The following is a 14,004-nucleotide window of genomic DNA, read 5'->3' as shown; positions in this document are numbered from 1 at the left end:
CAGAAACGGGTACCGGCAGGTGACGCGAGAGACTGAGCCAAAAGTCGAATGTACTGTGTGTGAACAGGGAATTCCTGGATCTACCAGTCTCCCGTCAGTGGTTCTGTTTTGGTAGGTTGGTGATCAGGGGCACGCACTGTTTCGGTTTTGTCGAACGGAACACCAACGAGCGGCTCTGCGAACGCGATGCACCAGGAAGGAAGGAGAAACAAGAAATAAAAAAAAGGGAAATGAATGTAGTGGTTGGAACACTGAGTGCCTCAAGGCGCAGATTCCTGGCCAGGTGCACGCAGGATAGAGTAAGGAGCGAAAACAAGTTGGTGAATCGGCAGGCTGCAAAAGAGTGTCGTTTTCTTGGGAGTTGTACCGCTGCGGGCAGAATTTCGTCTCGTTCGTCGCCTTGGAAAGAGGGAGAAAGAGTGTCGACGAGAAACAAAAGGCAGCGAGAGGGGAAGCGCTGTTCTGGCCCACCGCTTGTTGGATTCAGGGGCTGTTCATCGATTCATGGCGCAGTTCGGGACGAGATTCCATTGGGTTATCATGCATCTCGACAGGGGACAAGCAGCCCCTTGCAGCATTGACGACGAGCTTCTCTCCACCACCACTCGCAAGGCGGCTGCCAAAACAAGAGAAATCTGAGCACAAAGCACCCGACGCTTAAGAGCAAGCCAAAAATAATATAACTACTACAGTATGTAAGGTAGTCAATTGGCATGGGGTTCCACTCGTCGTTCGTTTGTCGACACAATGGTCTCGGGAGGTGATGATCTTTAAATGGGTGCTAGTAGTGTGTATCAGGGCATACTAGTAAGACAACCCGGCAACAGAAAGGCAGGGGGACCACCTTGAACCGAGGAATGAGGCATCTCACAAATCCGTACATGTCTCTCAAATGATACCGCGTTGTCCTGGTTTATAATTCCCCCCCAATGTCAGCCGCCAAGAACTAGAGAGAGCTGTTGCGCCCTCATCAATCTCTAGCGATGATTGTTGCGCAGTCGATACTCTGCTTGTCATGGCCCCGTGGCGTTCCCGCAACTCCGAAGGCGATCAAACAGCAACTGCCGTGCATTGACCCCGGTACCCGGAAGGGTGATGACGGTCCTTGCTCTCGCGCGCATCATACGAAACAAGCCAAAGATGCCCGCTGCCACTGGGTATGGGTAGTTACACTAGACCCAGATGATCCCATCCTAGTGTATGCGCTGGGATCGTCTTCAAGGAACGCGCAATTATCTTGCGGCTTAGCTGTCAAGCGAAACGAGAGATGGGGCCTCGTATCGTGCAGGGGCCCCTTCCCCAACTTTTCCGGACATGTTTCGCCGAGTAATCAAGAGGGAAAAAAAAAAAAGAAGATTCGTTCTCGCAGGTGAGGTGGGTATCGTAACCAACCGTGTTCGTCTTAATTCATTCATTCATTCATAACTTGCCGTCTCCCCCCCTCTCGCCCCTTGTTCAACCCATCCAGTGCCCTCATCCGCTTCTTGTACGCCATCGGGGTCTCCGGTTCCAGGCCCTTGGCGGCGGGCGCCCCGATACCAAACAGGCCGCGGCCCCGCCTCTCCGCCGCCGCGGCCCCCCACAGGCCCCTCCTCTTCCTCTTGGCGGCGGCCTCGGCCTCGCGGTAGCGGGCCTCCATCTGGGCGCCGCCGAACTCGGCGCCCGCCTTGCCCTCGTAGGCGACGGCGAGCCCGCGGCGGAGCATCTCGAGGCCGAGGTCGCGGCGCGGGAAGAAGAAGGGCGGGCGGCGCACGTAGACGGTGGCGACGACGCGCTCGTACTGGTCGCGCCGGTAGACGCGGGCGCGCACGCGGCGGTTCAGCACGTAGCTCTCGAGGAAGGCCTGCGCCTCGGCGGCGAAGGGCTGCGCCGGCCGGCCAAAGTGCGCGCCCTCGGGGGCGTCGATGCCGGCTATGCGAATGGGGATCTAGGCGAGGCGACGGGGCCCCCGTTGTGGTCAGCGAAAGGAGAGGGAGGGAGGGACGACGGAGGCTTTTTTTTTTTTTTTTTGGCTCACAGTTTGTCCTTTGAGCTGTTTCCTCTCCTTGGGAACGCGCCGCAGCCAGCCCCAGCCGGCGAGGCGGCCGCCGGGAGTGTGGAACAGGTGGAAGCCGTCGCCGTCTCCGACACTGGTGACTTGGCCCAAGAGGCTACGGCGGCGGAAGAAGCTCGGGGCGATGTGGTCGGCGGTGGGGATGCGGCGCAGGTACGACTGGTAAAATCGAAAGGCACCCAGCGTGAGGGCTGCGGCGGCCACGGGGGCGATCCAGTTCTGAGGGACGCCGAGATGGTCCCGGACGCTGTCGGCCCAAGAGCCGTCATCTTTCGCCCCGGACGGCGGCGGGGATGCCTCGGGTCGGTCGTTTGCCTTCATCTGCAGCCAGCTTTTTCTGCTCGACTCGGATTTGGGGGCGCCGTCTCCATCCTTGCTGCCCGGCGAGGACGTAAACAGACGCCATGGCATGGTGTGGTTCGACCGCCAGGTTGGGCTTGGTAGGCGGTCTACAGGTAAGTTTGGCGGTTGCAGTCGGCATAGTTACCCATGTGGGCTGATTCAAATGTTACAACTGCCCTGGCGGCCGGGGTTTCGGGGCTTTGTTGGGGCGCTTTCGCGGACTGTGGAAGTGCGGATACACGTAGCGCACGGGCCTACGTCAGCCTGCCCAGGGCGCAGTGCCCCAGAAACTCGGTGCGCTCCTCAGCCCCACACACCACTAATTAGGTGCTGGAGCAACAGCACGGCCCCTGCTCCGTACTTATTAGGTGGGGAATATAATCCGTACCTATCCAAGTAAACAAAGCTTTGCTCCCAAATACAGAGCTCTACCTACGCAACGATCAAGATGTTGGATTGTTTATGCTTAGAGCCGGGTTTTCTCTCACTAACAACGCGGCCTCAAGCCTCGGAGTGAGCTCAAGAAACAAGCGGCTCCGGGGATGACAAGTGAAAAGGTCCAAGCAGTGACTTTAGGTACTCTCTCCTGGAAAGCATCGAGCACCAGGGCAGGGAGCAAGCGATCTACAATATATACAATATATACAAGCACCTTAATCATCTGGCTGAAGAATTACCTGTCATTTACCTTTTTAAATCTCTCCATTTCTCAACTTATACCCGACAGGCAGATTATTTTAGACACATCTAGGCGCAGCCAACATTCTTGCTGTCTTGTTCTAATCTCGCCCCAACGTCTCACCTTCAAGCTAGTAGTTAGTCGACTACGATTGATAGGCAACGTCATGGGGGGGGAACCGGGTTCGGAAGCGAGAGTGGTCGCGACGGTGGCTCTGAGAAAGGAGGTACGGCTGAGGAAGAAAATGTCTGAGCCTTCGTTCCCTCCTTCAACAACCCTCGACGGCGACACCTCGCTTGGTCCTCGGGTCCTCGCGCTTCATCTCAAGAAGCGATGGCTTCCCATCTTGAAGAGGGCTCGTAGCGAGCCTCTCGCCTTCTAGCCATCGGCATTTCCACGTACCTCTCGGTAACTTGGGCACGAGGGAGGTAATGCACCTTCCACTAACAAACATGTCCTTTCCCTTCGCGAAAAGAAAATCAACAGATGCAACGGCATGAACAGCAACGACAGTAACAAATTATTGATTGAACAGTGTCGTCAACAATATCAATGCCCAGTCTCTGTCTCCATCCGCGCCGCAACGATAGAAGGCAGCTTCAGGGCGCGGTGCTTGGGGTCAATTCTTACCTCTTCCATAACCTCGTCCAAGCGACCCAACTGCTCCCCAAGCCACTCCTCTCCGAGCAAGGTAGCGACAATGTCGTCTGAGTCACAAGGCGGTGATGATGAAGGAGAAGCATTCGCGCCCTTTCCCTTCGTGACACCCGACTGCCCATCATCCCGCAGCGCGGCGTCCAGATCAAGACCATTCTTCTCCTTCCCCTTCTCCTTCTCCTCCTCTTCCCGAACAGTCTCCAGCGACTCGCCCTTGATCAGCGTGAGGTGCTCCCTGAGCGCCTTGAGCTGCTCCTTGACGATGCCGAGCCGGAAGCTGGTCCCCTCCTGGGCCTTGATGCATGTGCGGCACTTGGCCCGGACGCGGATCGTGTCGTACCCGTGCGACCACCTGACGCCGCATCCCGTGTCGGTCTCGCCACGGTCGAAGGACGCCTCGGTTTCGCATGGCCGGGTGATGCCCAGCCAGGCATGATGGGCGCAGCCGAAGACGAGGCGACGGTGGAAGCACATGGCTGCGGTAGGCGGATGGATGGCTCCGGTGACTCGGTTGTTTTGTTGGCTTGCTCGCTGCTAGTTAGTTGAGTCCCTCCATGCTTTAAATAAATACACTTGAGAGGGTTGCGATGGTCGTCTAATTCAAATCTGTTCTCTTCTGTCTCAACAGTGGCATTGTTCTGGACATTGCTGGAAACCCAACACAAGGTGCTTCCTTTGTTTGGGGCAGTGCGTTCTCGGCCTCCCAGGTCTGCCACTGGCTGTTCCTCTGCAACCTTGTTTTCAGCAGAGACTTGAGAGAAACCGTCTTGCAGCGCAGCTTCTCGTGACCGGCAAAATTGGGGAGTCAACAGATCTACGAAGAAAGGGTAGGCAAAAAAGTTTTCTTGTCTTGCTTGCCCAGTGAAGCAAGCAATGTTGAACGCAGCCCCAGCAAGCAAGTCTGTTTCCTAATTTCAGAGGGGGGGGGGGGGGGGGCTAGCCGCCGGTTGTTCATCAGCGCCTGTCTTTCCCCTCACGTAACAGCTCTCTCCTTGCCATCATATCCTGGCCATCACGCCGCTGTGAAGGACCTCGTCAAAGTCTCTCGCCCAGACCAGCTTGCTGTCCGATTTTGCTTCTGCTACATGCGGTACCTCGCCGCCCACCCTCCTCAGCGTGTTCAGCAGCTTGCTCTCCGCATCGTCCGCCATGACGACCCCAAGATCCGCTTCCATCAGGCAAGCCAGGTCCGTCGTGGAGTCCCCAAAATACACCACCTTCTCGTCGGCCAGCCTCTGCCTCAGCGACTCCATCGCCCGCAACTTATCTCCCGCCGTGACGAGCGGCTCCCCGCCGAGCTCCTCGGGGCCCTCAACCTGCCCGCTAGGGAACCGGATCCCGTTCGCCACCACCCTCTTGATCCTCTCGCCCCCCCGACCCCGAGAGCACCCGGCCTCCACGACACCCCTGATGAACTCCCTCGACCAGTTGACGCTCACAACCGCCAAATCCCACCCATCTTTGCCTTGCTGCTCCAGGAACTCCCCCACGCCTTTCCTCAGCCTCACCGCCCCTTCTCTCTTCTCCTCCAGTGACCCATCTGCTCGGGAAGAAGAGGAGGATGAACCATCACCATCACCACCATCACCACCGCCATTCTCGAGACCCGACAAAGACGACGACGTCGTCGTCGTCGTCGCCGTCGCCGCCGCCAGCCGCACGGCCTCCCTGCCGAGCTCCTCGAGGGCGGCCGCGTCCAGCCCGGCAAAGAATCCGGCGCGGCTGACGCGCGTGACCGACGCGCGCTCCACCTCGCGCGCGCTCTCGAGGAAGGCGAGCTCCTGGCGCAGCGCGGTGCGCCGCTCTTCGGCCTTCGCCGCCGCCGAGTATCCTGCGACGTGGACCCGGTGCGCGGCGACGTAGTCGCGCACGATCTGGTCCCAGAGCGCCCGCTGCTTCTGCTTCTGCTTCTGCTTCTGCTGCTGCTGCTGCGCGGCAACCGCCGTCTGGTCCTGGCCCCCCGCGACCGTGCAGGAGGAGGTTGCGTCGATGGCCAGAGCAACGAGCGAGGCGAGGGTGTCGTGTTGAGTTATTGTGCCGTCAAAGTCCAGCAGGAGGAGGCGACGGAGAGCCATTGTTGGATTTCTGTCGTTATCTTTGTTGGTTCAATTTTTTTTCTTTTTTTTCTCGAGGAGGGCGGTTGGGTTTGGTATGATGTCAATTATCCGGGGTGACGATGGGCGAGGAGCCGCTGTTCATGTTAAGTAAAGGCACATTTTGAATGTAGACGAAAGGCGACGTGTTGAAGGAAAAACCAGGTTTTGCTTTTGAGGAAATATACGCTTGCGGGTACATACGGAGCAGGTACTGACACTGAGGTAAGGTAGGTACGACATTCATACCTTGGGCCGTGAGAGATAGAGTACAAGCCTGAACCCCACAATCTATGTTTCGGAATAGAAAACAGGCAGATACTCCCCAAACGATTAAGCAAGTCACGAGACATCAATCAAGCCCTGGGCCAGTGACCCGGGACCATCACATTAATCCAATACAACACCTTATCACATTCGGTCATTGCCCTGTATTTTGCAAAGGGTATCATGCAAGTTTTGCGTTCCTGGGACCCTCCTGTAACCACGAAACAAGCCGATATCAGGTACCACCCCAATGAATGAACGCCACGCCGTCCCGTCCCGAAGCTTTTAGTAGTTAGACTCTCAAGAGATAAATAAAGGCCAAAGACAATCACAAAACATCCTCCATCTTGATATCCTCCTCGTCCTCATCATCGGAGGGTACATCAGCCTTTGGTACCGCCGCATCGTCCGCCGGCTTCGGTAACGAGGCGAGGATGCCCTCATACTCTGGCTTGAGCGACCAGTGATTGGCAAAAGTACCAGACCGGTGCAGCACGGCAACCTTGTCGAGAGTCTCGCGCAAATAGGCCTCGGGCTGCGGGATTCTTCCGCGGAAGGCCTTGATGGACCAGTATTTGTGCTCCGAGAAGCACTTGGCGATGGCATCCAGGAGCTGGTTCTCCGGCCAACGGGTCGCCTTGTTCTCCATCTTTTTCGCCTTGGTCGGTTTCTCGCGAGTTTTCTGCACTGCGTGTTAGGCAATCTCAACACCAAAAAGAAGGGAGATGGCCACATACGAGAAAAGATTCCCACTCGTTGGGATTGGTAGTATCTCCGGCTGGAAAGCCCTTCAGCATAGTCACCGTCTTCTGAGGCTTCTGGGCGGCTTCGGCGCGAATGGAGAGGAACCTATCGGCCTCGGCGTTCCGTACCGGGGTGCAGACGACTTCGTGCTTGATCTTCCCCGCGATCCTAGTTTTCTCTGGCGCTCTCGGTTAGCACACCTATCACAGCCTGGAGAGGGCAGAGAGCCACCAACTTGGAATAGGCCTGCGCGAGTAGGCGCCCTTCTTCCCCCGTTCGGCGGGCGGCTCCATCTGCCTTTGGTGCTTTCGCAAAAGATGGGCAGGAATTCCTTGCGCCAGCGCATTGGCCCTTTCCTTGTTCTTCGCAGCATAGCTAGGCAGGTCCTGCTCGGTGAAGACAAAGGTGTTGTTGACATCGTGGTTCGTTACTTCCATGTTGTACTCCTTGGGCACTTCGGCATGCGCTGGCAAGTCCGGCTTGAGGCGCATTTGCAATCTCTAGAGACAGAGGCAACGCGTCAGCGGTGGCAATGACCCTCGACAGCAGCGAACATGCTGACCGTTTTGCCATTCTCGTCGATCCATTGGCGGATTGTTCCAATCTCAATCTCCTCATCCTCGTCGAGCTTCGACCAGGCCTCCCAGACGTAGTTCGGTAGGCGTGTGAGATACATGCGACTATAGGCATCTGCGTCGGGCAGCTTGTCGTAGAATTCCAGATCGGGCGTCTCGTCGACTTCGTCCACGAAGGATGAGCCCGCGTCGGGGTCCGGTTTGATCTGAGGCTCCGCCATGTTTGCGACGTGGGATGGCGTGGCGACAAAATGAATTATTCGAGGCCAAGATCCGCTGTTTGCCGGTGTCGTTGAGGAAGAAGTGCAGCTCCGTAGAACAGAGCAACTGCGCTGGGGTTGATGATGTGAAAGGAACGATGCAGCTTTCCCATGTGAGGTCAGCAACCATGCCTCATGTAAGCAAGTGGGCCCGATGCCTCCAAGTCTTGGCACCGCCCTTTCACTTCCGGATACGGAGTACATTCGCACTTTGCATAGCTTTGTCATCATGACCCTTACATTCAGTTGAATGCATACACTGTCAACGGCCAAGGAAGGAAAGCGTTTCAGGCTCGGAGGTCCATATATCAAGATGTGATTCGGCCCTCAGAGCCTACGGAGCAACTTCCTCGAGAGAATGCACACCTTCCCTTCCTGCCTCTAAGTCTTGGGTCCGCTTGCTCCAACTTGGTTGAAAGAGAGACATTTTGCCTGATGATTGGCCGAGTCAAACCAGACGCGAGCCTTGGCACGTGCACAATTGCGGGCGAGCCACGCGATCTTTCCACAGATCTGGACTTGATTTCCGTACACGAACGAAATCCCCGCCACAACACGAATCGTCATCCCTTGCGACTATTCAAATTCACATCACACGCCTTGCGCAGTCTGCAGTCTCGCTATTCGCGTCGCGGGCAGCAATATTTAATTTGACGAGATCCAGTTCTCTTTGGCTATCAAGATGACGTCCGCAGAGGATCGAGAAATGATGGAACGGATCAGCCGCTTGGCTGGTCAAATCAATCGCCACAAGAATCAGCAGGCAGGCGTTGGTCCTGCCCGGCACGCTCGAACGCACCATCGTATGTCGACCGACCGACCGAGTCTTGGATGCACCGGGACTGACGCGCTTCGAGACGGTGGCTATTCGAGCGGCTGGCGCTCAGGCGGGTTTCCCCATCGCGGCGGTCACTCGAGCGCCCGAATGCCCGTTTACCGCAACAGGACCCTTATTCTGAACAACGGAACCCAGCAGAGCCGGTCTGGCGATCCTGACTCGGGCGCGACGTCAGACGCATCCAGCTCTTCCTGGGTGACCAAGAACGACCGTCACCTGCAGCTGATCAATTCAAATGTCTACAAGAAGGATGCGCAGGCCCGGGCGGCTGCCATGGAGCAGACGCGGCGCCAGAAGCTTGCCAATAGGGATAAGCAAGAGCGCGCTAAACTGATCAGCCATCTCAATCGCATGGCAAATAGCGGAGGATTTGGGGCAGCTAACCAACAGGCCGTCGGCGACAACAAGTACGAGATTGCCGTTCAGGGCGTCCGGTTCGTCGTCGCCAAGAACGGCAGCAAGCTCGTCAGAGTTCCTGGTACGCCGCGACCACCCGAGGGGCTCTTTCGGCATGCTCACGCTGGTCCAGGTGACGGAAACTCGGCAAAAGCGACCCCGAAAATGGCAGTGATCGGAGGCGTCAAGTTCTACCGAAGCAAGAACGGCAATCTGTATCGTCACGGCGTAGTCAAGGCGCAGCGGTATGTTTCCTGGCATCTCCGGGCCGGGCAACTGACCCCAGCAATCTCTGGCAGGCAATCCGGCGCGGTGAAGAAGGTCAACGTGCCTTGCAAACAGTTTTCCATGACGGGTAACATCCAACACTTCCTCGACCGACGCCCCGAGCGACACCCTCCCGACCGGGCTTCGGTAAGTGACCCGAGACTCACTAACCGAGACACAGGCTCTTGCACCCTCGGCCCACGATGCCGCTATGTCCACGACCCGCACAAGGTTGCCATTTGCAAGGACTTCCTGCAGCAGGGCGAATGTCCCAGCGGCGACAACTGCGATCTCTCGCATGAACCTACTCCCGAGCGCACCCCGACTTGCCTGCATTTTGCCCGGGATAATTGCACCAAACCTGATTGCAAGTATGCTCACGTAAAAGTTTCACCAGCTGCTCCAGTGTGCAGGGACTTTGGCTTTTACGGTTACTGCCAAAAAGGCGCCGGTTGCTCGGATCGCCACGTCTTCGAGTGTCCCGACTTCAGCAACACGGGTGTCTGTAAGATCAAGGGCTGTAAGCTGCCGCATCGGGAGAGGGCAAGCGTCCTGCGGAGGGGCGCCAGCAGCCGGGATCAGTCCGGCATGGAAGACGAGGAGATGGAAGATCTCTCCAGCGACGACGATGGCGAGTCGATCGACGAAGACGACGTCGATTCGGATGAGGTGGACGAGTTCATTAGCCAAGACGAAAACGGGGGTCTTGACTTTGCGGCGCAAAAGGACTACATCGAGCTATGATGTTTTGTCCCGCTGCCCGCTCCTTGACTATCCTTTCGTTGCGTTGCCTTGCGCCCTCCGTTTCCCTGATACCCTTTTGCGTTCCGGTGTTCTGGGAGGATGATGATGAAGAAGAAGAAGAAGAAGAAAAAGAGAAGAAAATAATAATAAAAAAAAGAGAATGAGGAAGAGAAAGAGGAAGGGAGGAGAGAGAAGAAATGAGATGGTGACGGGAGGAAAAGCCCATCCGAGCTCCTTTGAGCTTCAAGCACAACTGTTCAGAATAGATGAGGGCTTGTTTCTAGCCTTCTCCATAGATGTTACGAAAAATGTAATTCAGGATAATTGGATCCTGCACGACACAAGTCTACGGATTACACTACGCAATACACTAGTGGGCCCAACCCATTAGCTCGTTCCCCGTCCTCCAAAGAAACGGAATTGCTTTGCCGCCGGGAAGCTCTCGCTCCCCGCCGAGCGGATCGGCAGCTGCGGAGAGCGGGCCAAGAATCTGGGGAATGCCAAACCAGAACTCCACACAGCGCCGGAGAAGAAGGACTAGTCAGACGATGACCGCGTGGGAGCGCGTCGGCGTCGCCCGGGGATATAAAAAGAGACCCAATTCGGGAACGGTTTTCCATTGGGGTCATGAGGAATCCACAGCACTCAGGTGTCCCATTTCCTGATTTCGTTCGTAAGCTCTCAGCTCTTGCTTCTTCGTTATTATCTTTGCGTTCAATTCAACCACGAAACAATCAGCGCAGAGTATTGTCAGGAAGGGCTGGTGTGGTGTAATTCTTCTGCATACAAACTATGTAGTACTCGCCTCCGTCGGTCGTGGGCATCGCAGATGCATACATGCAGGTGTCATCGGCACAATGTTCAGTGCAGATAGATAAGTTTACATACATCGAGCATAGAGGTGGTCTAGAACGTCCCGGAAAAGCCAGAGAGCGTACGCAAGGCCATGTAGAGGAGTGATCGCACAGCTGTGACCGATTGACTTGCCTGATAGTCAACAATCGAGCAAAGCTGCCCCGGATGTCTGGCTCGTGTAACGGGTCCTAGAAGTGAGCAGATACACTGCTTGTCTGGGACCGGGGAAAAAAGAACCAAAAAGGGAAGGGGGGAGGGTACGGGGGAAAGGGGGGGTTCATCGGCCATTAGTTGGTGGATGTACAGTACGTCCGTAGTGTAGCACATAACAAAACTCCCCGAATGTGCGGTGCTTCTCCGGGGAGGCTTCCCCGCCCGGAAGGTAGGCTTCTCGGCATCTTGGGGTTGGCCTGGACACTCTACCGTCACTTTCCCCGAGCTTGCACGCCGGTTCCTCATGCAGGGGCTGACAGATCAGGTGCAATACACCACACCCCATGCACGACTTCAACAGTCAAGCATGGGGGGCCAGAACGTCGGTTGTACATACAGTACAGTATATGTGTGCGCCTCCATCAACGGACAACCCACGTCGTCCGGCCCCTGTCCCCGACCCTTCCCCTTGGTGATCATCGTCGCTTCTGCTTCTGTTTCTGCAATATATATCCATGAGAATATACTTCCCTCCAACTCCTAAGAGCCCCGAGAGAGCGCCGCAAGTGGAAGAAGCAAGATCCCCCTTCCACCTAACACCGGCAAGATGGGTGAGATGCCAACTCCGAACGGCTTCAACGAGAAGGTTGGCGACGAGTTCACAATCAAAGATGTCGCCGTCGAGAACATGAGGCCCCTCAGGGTGATCGTGGTCGGGGCCGGCTTCTCCGGCATTCTGGCGGCCATCAGAATACCAGAGAGATTGAGGAACGTGGAGCTGGTCGTGTATGAGAAGAGCGAGCGCGTTGGCGGAGTCTGGTATGTCTTCTCCACTCAAGTTGTATGTCTCTGGTTGACCATACGACTGACTGCGCTGTGTGTGTGTGTGTGTGTGTGTGTGTGTGCAGGTGGCTGAACAAATATCCTGGTACGAACGGATCTGCAACAGTTGAGCAATCTTCAGTCTGAACACCCTTACACTAACCCCCTCTTCAAGGAGTTGCCTGCGACATCCCATGTAAGTGTGCCCGTCCCCGCCCGAACCCGTCACCTTGAACGAGGCTGACCAGAACATGAAGCACACTCTTACCAGTACTCGTTCGCACCCAACCCCAACTGGAGCAACCTGTATGCCCCGGGGAGCGAGATCCAACAGTATCTCGAGGACGTGGCCGAGAGATTCGGCGCAATGAGGTTCATCAAGACACGCCACCAAGTCGAGCACTGTGCGTGGGACGATGTCTCTAAGAAATGGTGAGCTTTCTCTTTCCGTCTGGCTCTCGGTGGTCCAAGAGCACACTCACCTGACGGGAACGTTACCAAGGAACGTCAGAGTGACCAACCTCGCCACCGGGGAGGTGATCGAGGACTCGGCAAACGTCCTCGTCACTGCTCGGGGGCAGCTCAACGACATGTCGTGGCCCGACATCCCCGGCCTCGGCACGTTCCAAGGCAAGCTCATGCACTCGGGGGACTGGGACACGAGGTGAGTAGCCTCTCGTTTTTCCTCTTCCGGTGGTTGGGTTGGGTTTGTCGGGGGGAGCCTTGAACTGACCTTCGTGCCAGCTACGACTTCCGCAACAAGCGGATCGGTATCATCGGCAACGGCTCGAGCGCCATCCAGATCATCCCGAGCCTGCAAAAGGTCGAGGGCGCCCAGCTGACCTGCTTCATGCGTTCCCCCACCTGGATCTCGTCCGCTTTCGGGGACCAAGGCATGATCGAGCTGGGAATGGATCCCGCCAACACAGCCTGTACGGAAAAAAAAATCTCCCTTTAATCCAAACCCCCCCCCCCCTTTCCCCCCTTCCTTCCCCCCATTTTTTTCATTTCTCCCTCCCTGCTCCTCCTTGCTGATGAGAATCCCCGGGCCGGGGGTCGGTAGTCTCGCCCGAACAACGACAACAGCTGGCGACCGACCCGGTGGCGCTGTTCAAGCTCCGCAAGGTCTTCGAGAGCGGCGGCAACCTCATCCACGACAGCACGATCCGCGGCACCGCCATGCAGAAGGAGTGCCAGGCCGCCTTCCACCGGGCCATGCACGACAAGCTGTCGTCGCGGCCGGACCTCCTGGCCCTGCTCATCCCCAAGACGTTCGCCCCGGGCTGCCGCCGCCTGACGCCGGGCAAGGGCTTCCTCGAGTCGCTGCTCGAGCCCAACGTGAAGGTGGTGAGCGACCGAATCGGCGAGATCACGCCCGCGGGCGTCATCACGACGGCTTCGGCAAGCAGCACCACCAGCAGCAGCAGCAGCAGCAGCAGCAGCGCCGAGACCGAGACGCACCAGCTCGACGTGCTGATCTGCGCGACGGGGTACCGCGTCTCGTCGGCGCCGCCGTTCGCGGTGCTGGGGCGCGGGGGCCTGTCGCTGGCGGAGCGGTGGGCGGGGCGGGCCGAGTCGTACCTGTCGGTGGCCGTGGACGGGTTCCCGAACATGCTCATCATGTTCGGGCCCAACTCGGCGATCGGGTTCGGCAGCCTGACGCGCATCCTCGAGGCCGAGGCCGACTACATCCTGGCGGTGGTCCGCAAACTGCAGCGCGAGGACTACGCGTCGGCCGAGCCGCGGCCGGAGCGCGTGCGCGACTTTGTCGAGTACGTCGACGCCTACTTCCGCGACACCGTCTACATGGACGACTGCCGCAGCTGGTACCGGCGCGGCGACAAGGTGGTCGGCCTCTGGCCCGGCTCCACCCTCCACGCGCTCGAGGCCCTCCGCGCGCCCCGGTGGGAGGACTGGGTGTACGAGCCGGTCGACGACGCCGGCCGGAGGAACGGGCTGAGGTGGCTGGGCAACGGGAGGAGCGTCACCCAGGTCGAGGGCGACCCGTCCTGGTACATCAACCCGGACGAGGTCCAAGTGCCGCTCGAGGGGCGGCCCGAGGAGAATGCGAGATTCAAGGCTAGGCCGTGGTGCTACTAGGGGTGTGTGCTGGTGCTGGGTTTCGGTGTGTGTGCACGTGTCCGATGAGTCGTCTATGTATGTACCGGTCATGATGTCGTCTGCCAAAAAAATAAAAAAAAATGCTGGCAAGTTGGCATGACATCTGTTTGCAATCAAGAGCGCTCTTTCTTTCTTCCT

At 57.4% G+C, this 14,004-nt stretch overlaps 5 protein-coding genes across 5 annotated transcripts; 2 read left to right on the top strand and 3 right to left on the bottom strand.

Moving 5' to 3' along the window:
• Positions 1-1,411: 1,411 nt before the first annotated feature.
• On the bottom strand, positions 1,412-4,205 carry MYCTH_2089049 (uncharacterized protein; the record flags this gene model as incomplete). Its single annotated transcript, XM_003659641.1, has 5 exons — positions 1,412-1,927; positions 2,018-2,418; positions 3,158-3,365; positions 3,660-3,754; positions 3,884-4,205. 5 exons carry the CDS (start codon positions 4,203-4,205, stop codon positions 1,412-1,414), a joined length of 1,542 nt encoding a protein of 513 aa, XP_003659689.1.
• Positions 4,206-4,659: 454 nt separating this feature from the next.
• On the bottom strand, positions 4,660-5,961 carry MYCTH_2297033 (uncharacterized protein). The gene has a single exon (XM_003659640.1). It carries the CDS (start codon positions 5,804-5,806, stop codon positions 4,730-4,732), a length of 1,077 nt encoding a protein of 358 aa, XP_003659688.1. The 5' UTR covers positions 5,807-5,961; the 3' UTR covers positions 4,660-4,729.
• Positions 5,962-6,382: 421 nt separating this feature from the next.
• MYCTH_2297030 (uncharacterized protein) lies at positions 6,383-7,894 on the bottom strand. Its single transcript, XM_003659639.1, has 4 exons — positions 7,398-7,894; positions 7,071-7,335; positions 6,829-7,013; positions 6,383-6,773 (listed from the first exon to the last, which is right to left on the bottom strand). The coding sequence occupies exons 1-4, from the start codon at positions 7,629-7,631 to the stop codon at positions 6,420-6,422; spliced, it is 1,038 nt and encodes a 345-aa protein (XP_003659687.1). The 5' UTR covers positions 7,632-7,894; the 3' UTR covers positions 6,383-6,419.
• A 131-nt stretch (positions 7,895-8,025) lies between these two features.
• MYCTH_2297028 (uncharacterized protein) lies at positions 8,026-10,300 on the top strand. Its single transcript, XM_003659638.1, has 3 exons — positions 8,026-8,473; positions 8,528-8,986; positions 9,038-10,300. The coding sequence occupies exons 1-3, from the start codon at positions 8,353-8,355 to the stop codon at positions 9,913-9,915; spliced, it is 1,458 nt and encodes a 485-aa protein (XP_003659686.1). The 5' UTR covers positions 8,026-8,352; the 3' UTR covers positions 9,916-10,300.
• A 1,230-nt stretch (positions 10,301-11,530) lies between these two features.
• MYCTH_2052693 (uncharacterized protein) lies at positions 11,531-13,845 on the top strand (the record flags this gene model as incomplete). Its single annotated transcript, XM_003659637.1, has 7 exons — positions 11,531-11,742; positions 11,832-11,851; positions 11,921-11,941; positions 12,003-12,177; positions 12,248-12,409; positions 12,490-12,677; positions 12,809-13,845. The coding sequence occupies 7 exons, from the start codon at positions 11,531-11,533 to the stop codon at positions 13,843-13,845; spliced, it is 1,815 nt and encodes a 604-aa protein (XP_003659685.1).
• Between the last annotated feature and the right edge of the window lie 159 nt (positions 13,846-14,004).

The sequence above is a fragment of the Thermothelomyces thermophilus genome, chromosome 1 (assembly GCF_000226095.1).
Source record: "Thermothelomyces thermophilus ATCC 42464 chromosome 1, complete sequence".
NCBI lineage: Eukaryota > Fungi > Ascomycota > Sordariomycetes > Sordariales > Chaetomiaceae > Thermothelomyces > Thermothelomyces thermophilus.
Note: the sequence above shows the minus strand (reverse complement) of the source record. Positions and strands in the feature narration are given on the sequence as shown.